The sequence below is a fragment of the Echinops telfairi genome, unplaced genomic scaffold (assembly GCF_000313985.2).
Source record: "Echinops telfairi isolate 266 unplaced genomic scaffold, ASM31398v2 ScPeMD7_18;HRSCAF=68, whole genome shotgun sequence".
Lineage (NCBI taxonomy): Eukaryota > Metazoa > Chordata > Mammalia > Afrosoricida > Tenrecidae > Echinops > Echinops telfairi.
The window spans coordinates 97683168-97696733 of record NW_022103915.1 but is presented as its reverse complement, the minus strand read 5'-3'; the positions used below and the strand labels follow the sequence as shown (position 1 = coordinate 97696733).

Below are 13566 nucleotides of genomic sequence, written 5' to 3'. Positions count from 1 at the left end.
AAAAAAAAACAGTTTAACAAAATAAAAACTAAATGAGCACTAAATTGAGAGTTAGGACTGGTCTGATCCTCAGCTGTAAGGTGATGTTAAATAAGTCATTTGTTCTTTGTGAGCCTCAGTTTCCTTGTTTGTACAGTGAAAAATGATTTCTAAGGTCACTTAGAACTCTATAAAGTTCTATAGAAGAACACACGAGCGGTCTATTGACGTTGCGCCACTCACTGTTCAGTACCAGGAGTAAAGTTGTCAGCAGAAGAGAACCTTTAGTTGACATCTCTTCATTTGCTATCAGCCCTTGCCAACAAGCAGCCTAATAAGTTCAGGAAGAGAAACCGCATTTTCTTTGCTCTCTCTTAAACAGACAAATCATAATGAACAAGGACCAGTGAATCCTTCCGTACCAACAAGGGCAGGGTCACTCACAAAGGTAGCCTGACACAAAACCCAGCGATGAAAGGCATCAACTGAAGGCACCAGCACATTTTTATGTCACGTCTTCATAAGTTATTATTGTAGTTCAAGAATCTCTTGATTCCTTTGCAAAGACTTAATGTCCTCAGAAGAAAAATGTCATTCCCAAGAATGTGATCATTGGCCCAAGATTCCACACCACATCAATTTTTTGTTTTTTCAACATCAAAACTCGCCAAAGCAAGGACTTTGTCTCCAGAGCCAAGGTCTGGAGACTCTCAAACTGGCTGAGGATGGCACCTGCAGTCGCTGACAAGAAGGCTTCGCTTCTCTCCAAGTTTCCTGAGAGCTGTGGGATCTCCACTTTCTGTTGCCTGGCAGGTCTCCTTCCAGCTTTCCCACCATCAGATCTCGATCCATCTCTGCTAACCTTGTCCGGAGCTGGCCTGGTTGTTGCTTTGCCAACAACCTGCTGACCTCTGGAGTTTTACAGGCCTGGCTGATAGCTGCCTGAAGAGCCAGTTGCATCCCACTTAGTGCATCTACCAACATCATATTTCCAGACATGATTTTCTTCAGTGACTCGTTCAGTTCACTCAGCTGCTCCCGGGTTTCCTTTTCGGTTTCTTCATGTTCCTCTGGATCAAGTTCCTCTCTGCATTCCTCTAGATCTTGTAACTGCTGCCTTAGCCGATCCAACTGTGCTTCTAAGTTCTGCTTTAATTTGCTTGTCTCGATCTTTCCTCTGGAAGCCATTTTAATTTCTGAGGGCCCGAATCCCGCGGACCGTGTTTCCCTTTTCTACCCCACCTTCCTCTTCCCCTCCTGGTATCGCTACTCTCATTGGCCCTGAGGGGTTTATCTGTCCCGGATTCCCTGTGTTTCCAGTTCTTATCTGTACCAGTGTACATCCTCTGGTCTAGCTTGATTTGTAAGGTATAATTGGGATCATGATGGTGGGGGGCAGGAAACATTGCAGAACTAGAGGAAAGTTGTATATTTCATCGTTGCTACACTGCACCCTCATTGGCTCATCTCCTCCCGAGACCCTTCTGTAAGGGGATATCCAGTTGCCTACAGATGAGCTTGGGTCCCCAATCTGTACTCCCCCTCATTCACAATGATATGATTTTTTGTTCTTTGATTCCTGATACCTGACCCATCCACACCTCGTGATCACACAGGCTGGTGTGCTTCTTCCATGTGGGCTTTGTTGCTCCTGAGCTAGATGGCCGCTTGTTTACCTTGAAGCCTTTAAGACCCCAGACGCTATATCTTTTGATAGCCGGGCACCATCAACTTTCTTCACCACAATTGCTTATGTACACATTTGTCTTCAGCAATTATGTCAGGAAGGTGAGCGTCATGGATTCATTCCACTCCTTAAAGCCCCCTCAGATATGTATGCATTCTCCTGTTAGCTGGTGTGGATTTTAATCCCCTGATCAAAGGTGGACTAATGCAGGAGGCCTGGGTGGCTGAGAGGTGAAGAATTGGGCTGATAACTGCAAGGTCAACAGTTCAAAACCATAGCTGCCAGGTGGGAGAATGATGAGGCTTTCTACCCCAGTAATGAGTTACAGTATCGGGAACCCACAGGGGCAGTTCTATCTTGACCTGCATGGTTGCTATGAGCCAGCATCGACTCCATGGTAGTACCTTTGGAAAAGAGTTCCAGCCTTGGAAACTCACAGGTGCAGTTCTACCCTGTCCTACAGGGTCGCTATGAGTCGATGGCAGAGTTGGGCCTTTTGAGTTAATTGAGGTGCAAGAAGACCCAGTGGTGCGTGATTAAAGCACTCTGCCGCAAACAGGTCTACAATTCAAATGCGCCAGCTGCTTGTCGGTAGAAAGACAGGGCAGTCTGCTTCCGTAAAGAATATAGCCTGGGAAACCCTACGGAGCAGTTCTATTCTGTCCTGGGGGTTGCTGTGAGTTGGAATCGACTCAGCGACAGAGGTTTGGTTTGGATCACGAGCTTAGAAGCGCATGAAAGGCTCACATAACTTAGTGCCATAGGAACATCCTATTCCCTGGGATGCCCACCCAGTCAGGAAAGGCTGAGGACCAGTGCCATGGGCACACACACATCCCATTGCAATTTCTTGTCACGCTCTGTGCCTTCATACAGTGGGCTAATGATAAATAGCAGGTCTTCGGTGCGTTTTGGAACCTTACCAGGGGTGTGAGCCAAAAGGATTCCCTGGTGATCATGGTCAACCAGGTTTAGGAAACTGAGCCATAGCCAGTGAGTGTTCAGTTACAAGTGGCCTTCAGGTTGCTTAAAGACCCTTCTGCCACCTTCAGGAGTCCCTAGGTGGCCCAAATGGTTAAGTGCTCCATTACTAACTAATTCATCAAACCCACCCCAAAAGTGCCTCAGGAGAGAGCCCTGAGAGATCTGCTTCCGAAAGGTCACTCCCTTAAAGCGCTATGAAGCTGTTCTACGCTGCACACACGGACCTAACCTGAGTGGGTCCGGGCTAGACTGGCTCGGGTTGCCAGCGCCCACAGCTCCTGCCAGTCGGGTCATGCAGGCACCACCCATTCCCAGCAGCTTTCTTCGCTTCTCTCGCCCCCCCCACCCCGCCCCCCCAAATCATTGCTCCACAGAGGCGGTTAAAGCCAGAGAGTGCCTTCCTGCTGCCACCTGAGTCCCAGGGACTCCCGTCACCGCTTAGCACGGCGAGGTCAGCAAGGCCGAAGTGGCCTAGGCAGGAGGCCTTCGGGAGGAGGGTCCATCTGCCTACCTGCTTCTGTTCCTCGTTTAGCCCATTGATCGCGTCGTCGACGGGCAGCACCGAGAAGGCCCGCTGGGACACGAGACCCGCGAGCGGAGCCACCAGGGGCCTGAGTCCCCACTTTGCGAACGAGGAGCCCAGACGCCAAGCCGCAGTCGCCATCTCTGCCTGGCAGCTAGAGCGGAGCTCCGAGCGCTCCGCGACAGCACCAATCACTGGCTGCGCCGCGCGGGCCAACCCGGGAAGGAGGGTGGGTCTCGAGCAGCCAATCAGCGCTCGCTGCTCGCGGAAGGCCGCGCTGCCCTTGACCGCCGCTCAAACCAATCGGGCTCCCGCCCCCCCCCCCCGCGGGTGGGCGGTGTTCTGGGGAGCGGGCTCTGCGCGCCGCCTCCCGCGACTGGATGCTTTGAGGGTAGAAAAGCAAGAGAAGTGCTTTTTCCTTTCGAATGGGAAATATATTTTCCCTGCATGGAGACAGCAGACAGAATCGACTCGATGGCAGCTTAGTTAGCTACTGTGTGACGTCAGAAGTCCAGCTCCGTGAGGGGGCAGAGCGTTAAGACCGAGCTCACTAAACCCAAGCCCCGTGCGGTAAGGTCGAATCCGAAACGACCGAGTAGAACTGCGCCGTAAGGTGTCCACGGTTGTGTTTTCAGGAAGCAAGCTGCCACGTCTTTCTCCCGCGGAGCAACCGCTGGCTGCAAACCCCCCAGGTGTCCTCACCAACCCCCAGCCGAGCGGAGCGCTTAACCCCCGCGCCGCTTCAAACCCATGCTACCCAGTGGATTCCGACTCACAGCGACCCTATGGGTCAGTGAAATTTGCCCTATAGGGTTTTCGAGACCGTAAGTCGTTTTCTTTTTAAAAATCATTTTATCGGGTGCTCTTACAAATCACAATTCATACATATATCCATTGTGTCAAGCACGTTTGTACATTTGTTGCTATCATCATTCTCAAAACATTTGCTTTCTACTTGAGCCCTTGGTATCAGCTCCTCATTTTTCCCCTCCCTCCAAGCCCCCCATCCTCCCTCCCTCACGAACCCTTGATAATTTATAAATTATTATTTTGTAGTATCTTGAACTGTCCACGTCTCCTTTCACCCACTTTTCTGTTGTCCATCCCCCAGGGAGGAGGTTATATGTAGATCCTTGTAATCGGTTCCCCCTTTCAACTCCACCCTCCCGGTATTACCACCCTCACCGCTGGCCCTGAAAGGATCATCGGTCCTGGATTCCCTGTGTTTCCAGTTCCTATCTGTACCAGTGTCCATCCTCTGGAGACCGTAGATCTTTCCGGAAGCAGACTGCCACAGCGTTTTCAGACCTCGGGTTAGCAGCTACCCAGGGCTGCCTAAAGCCCCGCTTGGAAATAAATGATCAAGTTCTGGGATCGCTAAGATTGGAAAAGTAGTGCTCACGTTAGTGTGCATGCCGACTGCAAATTAACTAGCTAAATTAACTTTCTTAGATACATGACCTGTGGATGCAGATTCCTTTTTTATGAAAAAGGCTTGTTTAAGAGTTGCTGTCTTTCTTTAAAAGAAAAAAAAAAAAAAGCTGGCTGCCGGAAGCGGCCTGCTGCAGTGGATTAGTTTGTTAGGTCCCCAAGGGAGGCGTGGCCTTCGGCGATTAGACCTGGGGTTTCCAAGTATGTACTATAATTTGTTTAACCCAGTCTCCTTACATGGACACCTGAAATGCCAGCATTGCTGCATTAAAACTTTGCCAGCAATAGGGTTGCTGGGTGATTTCTAATTCTGATATTGATAAATCTGCCTCCATATGATTGTATTAGTTTACGTTGGCACTGGCAATGTGAAGAGGGCTTGTTTTTCAGGAGCTTCACTAATGATCCGGATGCAGGTGTATGGATTTGTGCATTCCGGTAAGTAAGAGGTGGCGTCTTGATGCAGTTGTAATTCCCATTTCTCTTCTAATAAGCTGGAGCTTCTTTTCATACATGTAAAAGCCTCTTAACCACTTCTTTCCTGTGGCCTCTCAAATCATGCCCCCCCCTTTTTTTCTATATGCTTGTTGGTCCTTTCTGTACCCAAATCTGCACTAAAGGTCTGGCTGTTTTGGAGTGGAACTGCATTGTCAAAGGTCTGGGTCAGCCAGAGAAGGGAGACCTTGAGCTTGTCTTGGAAACAAAGAACACCACAAGCTCACTGCCGTCAAGCTGGTTCTGACTCCGAGGGACTCTGTAGGACAGACTAGAGCTGCCCCTGTGGGTTTCCAAGATGGCCAGTCTTTCCAGGAGTAGAAACTTGCATCTTCCTTGGAGTGGCTGGTAACTTCAAACTGCTGACCTTGTGGTTAGCTGTGGCAGTAGCCAGCCCCCCACAGCTAATCACAGGATCGATAGGCACAATTGTACAGTTAAGAAATATAAACATTGCGAAGAAAGCTGATGGTGCCCGGCTATCAAAATATATAGCGTCTGGGGTCTTAAAGGCTTGAAGGTAAACAAGCGACCAGCTAGCTCAGATGCAATAAAGCCCACATGGAAGAAGCACACCAGCCTGTGCGATCACAAGGTGTCGAAGGGATCAGGTATAAGGCATCATCAGAACAAAAAAAAATCTTACCATAGTGAATGCGGGGGAGGGGTGCGGAGTGGAGACCCAAAGCCCATTAGTAGGCCACTGGACATCCTCTTACAGAAGGGTCTTGGGGAGGAGGCGAGCCAGACAGGGTGCGATGTAGCAACTATGAAATATACAACTTTAGTTCCTAAGTGCTTCCCCGCCCCCTACTATCATGATCCCAATTCTACTGATACTGGGAGGGTAGAGGGAGGGTGGGTTGGAAAGGGGAAACCGATTACAAGGATCTACATGTGACCTCCTCCTGGGGGATGGACAACAGAAAAGTGGGCGAGGGGAGACAACAGACAGGGCAAGATATGACAAAATAATGGTTTGTAAATTACCAAGGGTTCATGAGGTAGTGGGGAGCAGGGAGGGAGGGGGAAAAATGAGGACCTGATGCCAGGGCCTTAAGTGGAGAGCAGGTGTTTTGAGAATGATAGGGGCAATAAATATACAAATGTGCTTTACACAAGTGATGTATGCATGGATTGTGATAAGAGTTGTATGAGCCCCTAATAAAATGATAAAAAAATAAATATAAGCATTATAGTAAAGCCATAGGGAAATGGGAGAGATGGGAGAGAGAGAGAGTAAAATAAAGAAGTCAGACACCTTTCATGGTAGCCTGCTCACCTCAGCTCCTCTTGGTGGTACATGTGGAAGTGGGGGACAAAAAGGCAGGAGAGAGCTCTCGTGAGTTTTTATTTCTAACCAAAGCTTATATATCTTTGGGGCCATGCAAGCCCTATGATTACAGATAACAATGTACATCATATTGTAACACAGTCAATACAAGCAATAGGAGGGGGATGACCTAGGGGTGTACACACAGTTCAGGGAGGGAATAGGGGTACATATATATTCCCTCCCTGATCTAGACCCAATATAGTAGCCTAAACTTAGTCATCCTTGAGTGGTCCCTGCCTTGCTTTTGGGCACTTCTTCAAGGGAACAATATCAGAAGGGTGTGGTCAGACTATACAGAGAATAAGCCCTGACCTACTTTCGTTGACCTCCTAGTGTGCAGTCATTTGCCATGTGTAGCAAGCAGCGTCTTGGGTTTGGCATATATCTGGGAGAGACAACTTGGGAGAAATCTTTCTGTTTCTCACAATTCCTTTTATTGTTTTATATATTAAATTCAAGGGCAATGAATGTACAAGTGCACTTTACACAATTGATGTATGTATGGATTGTGATAAGAGTTGTATGAGCCCCTAATAAAATGATTAGAAAAAAAAAGAAAGAAAATCTTCATGGGTGCAGAAAACCTCATCCATCTTCCACAGTTCAGCTGATGGGTTTTTAAGCCTGCCCTTGTGATTGACAGCCCAACACACAGCCCACACCACCACCAGCGCCCAATGGCAGCTAACACAGGGCTCCTATTGCAGCTGTGGTAGCGACATGATTTTGTGTCATGTCAACATGAACTGTAGGGGTGCCATCTAGCCTGCCAAATGAGGTCTCAGCCGGATGGTGCCTCCTTGTGGGTGTGACCTCCTCATAAGGAAGGTTCTGGGAAGCTCCCCTCTCTCTGCCTTCACCTTCTTGTGAATGAGACTTGTGGAGACCTGTAGGAGCTCTGGAGATGCAGCCACGGCCTTTGGAGACACAAGACTTTTCACCCAGTGGCCTGTGATCTTCCTACATTCTGCATCATTGCGTGTGGTCGCATGAGTCTGAAGAGGGATTTGTGGACTAGTATCACTGATCTGGACTGGGTTGGGATGTTTTCCTAACATCTAATTACCTCTTGATATAAAGCTCTTGCTTCCACATGTAAAAAAAAAAAAATTCAAAAGAGCTACAGTGGCTACACGGTTATTTTCTATACATTGAAAGCTGTCAAGGCAAATTTAATGACCAAATTAATACAGCTAAGCCAAAAATTCAGGCTTATGGAAAATATCTGAATCCAGGCAATGGGGGATAAAGTCCCTCTATGCCCATCTACTATTGGGGGAAGGTATGAGAAGGATTGGATGCTGCGGCAGGAAGAGATAGACCAAAGAGGAATGTTTGCTTCTATAGGGAGATAGAATCAACCATGTGCTTGCTCACTTTAAGGCAGCAAAGCTTTTAGGGGAGAATCTGTGGAAATGATAGACTACTGCAGTAAAATGTACTTGTAGTATATCTCCAACGACCAGAGTGGCGGTCTTCCTACCGTGAAATACTGGTTTTCCAGATTTCCTCCACACCAGTTAGGGAATAAGTCCCAGTCTTATTTCCCTCAGTATTAGTATCCCACATTTCCCCCTTCTGTATTGTTTAAGATTCATTAGTGCCACAGAGGTAACGTGGTCTTTTTTCATATCTCTTAGCTTCCTATAGAAGCGACACGAGACTGCGAGCATCAAAATGAAGACGATGAACAACAGTCAGACTGGGATGTAAGCTATGGGAAATGCTTTGAGCCCCAGCTAGAGGATCTGACCCATCCCGCGGGTCATCAAACAACGTGGATACCTGAGAAAGGGACTGGGAATGAAGAGGGGCAAGAGACGCGAGAAATGGAGGCAAGACAGGAGTCTGATCAAGCCTCGTTTATTGAGCAGAAGGCAGAGGCTTAAATACCCAATAGTGGGCAGGTAACATTACATCATATGCTAATAAAGTGTAACAGGTAGTATCCAATAATCATTCAGCTACAATATGGAAGAAATGGCAGGCATCAGTCCTCAAACAGGTCTGCATGCAAATGAGGTGCACTTGGACGGTCCATATGCAAATGAGGTGCACTTGGATGCCTGGCGGAGGTGTCCAATGAGCATGGCAGCTGCCTGCCACTGAGCACCAATCATCACAAAGGCCAAACTCAGGCAGGACAATAGGCCAGGGAACATCCGGGAATGGGAAGCTTAAAGACAGTGGACGGGGCAGGCCATGGGCTGAGGGACGTGCAGACTCCCACTTGTCCCCCTTTTCGGTATAACAGCGAGCACAAAGTATTCGTGCAATCAAGTTTGGAATATCCTTTAGGGGACTGCGTCTGTCTTAGGTCGTCAGGGCACTGATTCATCCTTACCCGGCATGGGTCTCGAGGAATGCCTTTAACTACATTCTGGCAAACCAGGGCCTGTCTTAGGTTGGTATGAACAGTGCCTGATCTTACCTGTCATTGACTGTCCAGCCCAGCACACAAAGGAAGGGGGTCTTATCACTCAGGCGAGTTGGGGAGTGGGCCACCCTTGTCTAACATTTCCAAACGATGGTAATGCACTTGAATAGGCTTCGCTAGAACAGCTTCAATTTGCTGTTTTAAAAATGCCATGAGTTTGTTAAATATCACAGGCCCTAATGAAATGAGTAATAGTAATATTATGGGAGGGCCCAATCCACTATCTTAAAGTCTGTATGATTTAACAATATCTTAGGCTGTTTTCCTCGACAAGTTTATACCAATTATTGCATTTCAGGATCTACATTAGGGAGTGGGCAAATAGATAACAGGGTAGAAGCGGCCTCGGAAATATTACCGACCTTCCCCCCAAAGCCTCTTACAGAAATAAGAACCGTAGTTGCTGCAAAAGAAGAATGATTATACCCCACTCCCCAAACCTCATGTGAATAAGATAAACAATGAGAATCATATCTTGGGAAAATAGGGAATCCCCTCACCCCCAAGCTATAATTATTAATATTCCTGTCTTCTTCAGCAAAAGGAAAAGGGAACATTTTTAAACTCTTGCAGAAACTTTTGAGTGCGGGACTTCTTAGCCATCTCTCCGTTTCAGAAGTCGTGTTGACAACCACTCAGCTGCGGAATCTGTGGAGATAAGAGCAAACCCTCGTCCCCATTGTAAAATCTCTCCTTCTAGGGTTCTATAAACTATTGGTTCTGGAGGGGAGCACTTTCTTTTAGGCTTAGGAAAAGGAGATAGGGCTGCAGAGTCCTCTAGCGCCTGACACTGATTTTAACAGACAGAGCACTTTCCACCAATCATAGCACCAGCTACAGCCCTTGCAAACAACTCAGCTTGTTATGCAGTTCCGTGGATCCCTGCACAAGCTCTGATATGAGAAAACTATTATTCCTGGATTGGGAGGCAGCTCCTCCCCATGTTTTGGCCTTGAGAAAGTGAAAGTAGCTCCAGGCAATGGAGCAGCTAAAGGGCTGTTAGCAGCATGACATTTAAGCATTTGTTTTAGCAATTTTATAATCTTTTGAACATCATTTCCTTCTATCACAACATCTGATTCTTTCTTTGCTAATTCTGGACATAATTCCTCCTCAGCTACTTCTGCATACTCCTCTTTCTACTCTTGAAAGTAAAGATGTTTTTCTATATTTTGCTTCTCGACTTCTATTCTCTGAGGTGCTCTTCATAACCTGCACTTCCCCAACTTCTACTTCTGTGTCAGCCCCTCTAGCTTGCAATTCTTTGGAGCTAATCTCTCTACCTCCAGCACTGGCTTGCTTGCTTGTTTTACAATCTGGTCTTTCTTACACTAAATTCCAAAAGAGTAGCAGATGATTTTACTATGTCCACTTCTGACTCAGCTTTTTCAATTCTGCCTAAAATCTTCTCATTTGCGCCATTCTGCCTGCTTCTCACCTGATTTAAGTTTGCGTAGCTTAGATGCTGGTTCTGTTTCTCTGCTTTCTCTACCTGTGAAGGCAAAGGAGTTTCTTGGGATTGTTTAATAGCCTCACTTTGGATCTTGGAATCCACTGCCTCTCGTACTTATCACCTTCAAACCTTCGGAGGCTGCAGTCCCCCGAGGGCATATAGGCTTTGGCCATGAGGTTTCTTTTTGCTGTTTCTCGGCAATTCTCATAAAATTCAGATTTCCAGAGCAAATGGTCTCTCCCAGCAAGGACGGCCCTCACCAACACATTCCAATCCCCCGGGGTGAGCCATTGTTCAGCCAAAGAATCCAAGAGGGCTAAGCTGTATGGAGAGGTAGCCCCATACTGAGAAACAGCCTCTTTTTTTTTTTTATCCTTAGGCGGAGACTCTCTAAGATCAATCTTAGAACAGACTTTTAATATTTCTTCCGTCTGGGCAATGGTTTCGTCGACCTGGGAATCCTGTAGTCTACTTCCAATAATTTCCTTAATGAGCTTGTAATAAGAATATGCCGTCACAGGGACTTTTTCGGGACCAAAAACCTTATAATCTTCTAGACAATCTCCTACCCTGTTCCAAGTACGGGCATCAACCGTGCCTTCCTGAGGGAAGCAGGGACATGTGTCTTTTATGAAATCAAAAAATCTAAATAAATCTTTAGCTTTAACCTTGATTCCCCGCGTCTTTAAAGCATCACGCAACTGTCCCACAAATATCTGATGCTGACTCAATTCTTGACCCATAGTTCAGGCAACACTTACCCACTTAATCGCAGGCCATGGGCTGAGGGACGTGCAGACTCCCACAAGGATCCAACCCTTCCATGCCCTTCACCAATTGCGTATTCATAGCAGAGCCAAGAGACACCTCAAGTCTGTCTTTGAATGTATAGAAAATATCCTTCTTAAGCTGATCAACATCTTTTTTTTTCAATCAACATCGAATGAAATGTTTCCTAATCAAATCTCAATCATGCAATGTCTTATTTATATGGGTAAGGGGCTATAAAAATATCAGTTACATTCCAATCACATTTTAACATTAATTGATGTTGTAAGTCCATGATATGATCTCCCAACCACTGGACAGTTTGCTGCAGCTCCGCTACTTCCCCCCACCACCCACCATCATCCACCTTTGCCTGAGTGGCCCAGAGCCGATATAAGTTCATTTGCCACTTCTATACGAAATGTTGAGTTTTGATGGACTCTTGTAGTGACCTCCCCAGTGACAGCAGCAGTGGTGACAATAGATATAAGTCTGATTATAGTTGCGATTAGCATTCCCACGAATCAGAGAGGTCTTTTCAGCATCTCAGACATTATTTGCATTATGATGGGTGATTCTGGACTGCTCTCCCAATTGCATTTTATTTCCAGTGGGATCCACACCCCCATCCTGCTCTTTAGGATGAGGATGCTGTCTTTAGAAAGGTGTACAAGCAGAGCATGGTTAATGCCAGTGAACAATCTACAATTACAGCAAGTGGCACTGTGAGCAGTTTCATTTATGGTGATGCTTCCTACAGGAAGCACATTGGGCAGCTTTACACACGAGACTATGTATCGAGTCTCATTCTTGTGAAAATCATAAATATAGCCAGATTGGTGCCAGTAAAGCTTCCAGTGCAGCCTGTTCAAGGCTTAGTGGCAAGCGGTAATTTCCACAGGTCCCACTGTCCAGGTCCTGTCACAGGCTTCAGTGACCTGGGGTGGGGAGGCGCAAGGCCTCCTTCATGCCAGGCCATCAACTTTGACCTGGTAGTGGCAATGCCATTAAGAGTTTTGCGCCACTCACAATTACTGACATAATCACATGAGGTGATGTTGGATTCCTCTGAGCAATTAGTTAAAAACTTTCCGTGGCGGACCCAATCAATAATAGTTACAGTGTCATTTCTTAACACCTTCCCATGTGGCCCCTGACATTTGAGCCATTTGAGTCTGTCTGCAACAATATTTTGGTAACTCATAACTTGACAGGTTTCTAGATCTCCTCTCTCCTTCATAGTGGTGGAGTTTTCATATTCTGCAAATGTTTCACCCATAATCATATAGAAGCCATAGCTGGTTTCATTAAAGACAAGCCAGTTATTCCATGCCTGAGAGTTAACGGTTCAGCAGCTGGGGCTGGCACCCACACATAAAGGCAGAGTTTCAAAACCCAGAGTCAAACTAAAACTTCTGCCTTCTTCATTGGGGTGTTTGGTTATTCTATTTCCCCAAGACCCTGGGGTCCATACTGAATCATTCACGAATATGACAGGGCCAGCCTGGGTCCATTCCACGATCTCTAGTAGAGGGGGATGGGGGATGTAAGCCCAATAAGAGTGATTGGCACTTACCTTGGTGGAGGCGACCGACATGACAGCAAGCATTGCCAGGAGCACACTCTCATGGGTGACAGGTCTGCCAGTGTTAGCTAGTATTGCTCGTGCCTGCTGGTTCAGAGCTTTTATTTGTCCCCAGCTGGGGGGTTGAATTGATGGGCATTTGATCCTACGATGTCTCTTACGTATGGAGAGGGCTGCCATCTCCTTGACCGGCACAGAGTCAGGGTCAGAGTGGCTGGGTGGGTCCTTCCTTTTCCTTGTCCCTCTCAATCCGTGGTCGCACTCTTCTGAGGGGGATCCATCTACTTTCTCCGCCATCTGAAAGACTATAAGCATAGCCTCTACCCCTAGTCACCAGCAAGCCTGGCTTCCATACCCCGTCGTCGTTCTTCCACCAGATTTTCTCTGGATCGGCTTTCCCTGGGGGGGTGGGGGTGGAAAAGTGTTTCTCTGCCCTAGTTACGTCAGAATCTTTTGGAAGTGAGACAACATTTAGAGTTAATAGGGCCAAATGGAGTGTATTGTGTGCTGTCTCCCCTTTTATTTCCCCCTTTGTTTAGACAGTTGAGTTTTTCATGTGCCATGGGCCCTTTCAATGAGGGCTTGGCCTTGGGGGTATAAGGGATCCCTGTTGTGTGATGAATATTCCAATCTTGGCAAAAATTGCAAAATCTCTCGCTAGTGTAGGCAGGGCCGTGGTCTGTCTGTAAGTGTGTAGGAGTGCCCACAGCAGCAAAACAGGCTAGCAAGTGGCTGATGACATATTTTCTGGACTCACCAGCCAGGGCTGATGCCCATCAAAATCCTGAGAAGGTGTCTATAGTCACATGCACAGCTCTAGCCGTCCAAACGAAGGTACCTGAGTGACACCCATCTGCCAAATAGTATTATATTGGGCACCACGTGGGT

At 47.1% G+C, this 13566-nt stretch overlaps 1 protein-coding gene and 1 pseudogene across 2 annotated transcripts in view; both read right to left on the bottom strand.

Moving 5' to 3' along the window:
- Positions 1-3315, bottom strand: part of IVD (isovaleryl-CoA dehydrogenase) — a 19649-nt gene extending 16334 nt beyond the window's left edge. For both annotated transcript variants that reach the window (XM_004712704.2, XM_030884916.2), the window contains exon 1: positions 3162-3315. In XM_004712704.2, the coding sequence (XP_004712761.1) occupies positions 3162-3314 (153 nt within the window). In that variant the 5' untranslated portion in view covers position 3315. The remainder of the gene's footprint in view (positions 1-3161) is intronic.
- LOC115868720 lies at positions 562-1233 on the bottom strand (annotated as a pseudogene).
- Positions 3316-13566: the final 10251 nt, after the last annotated feature.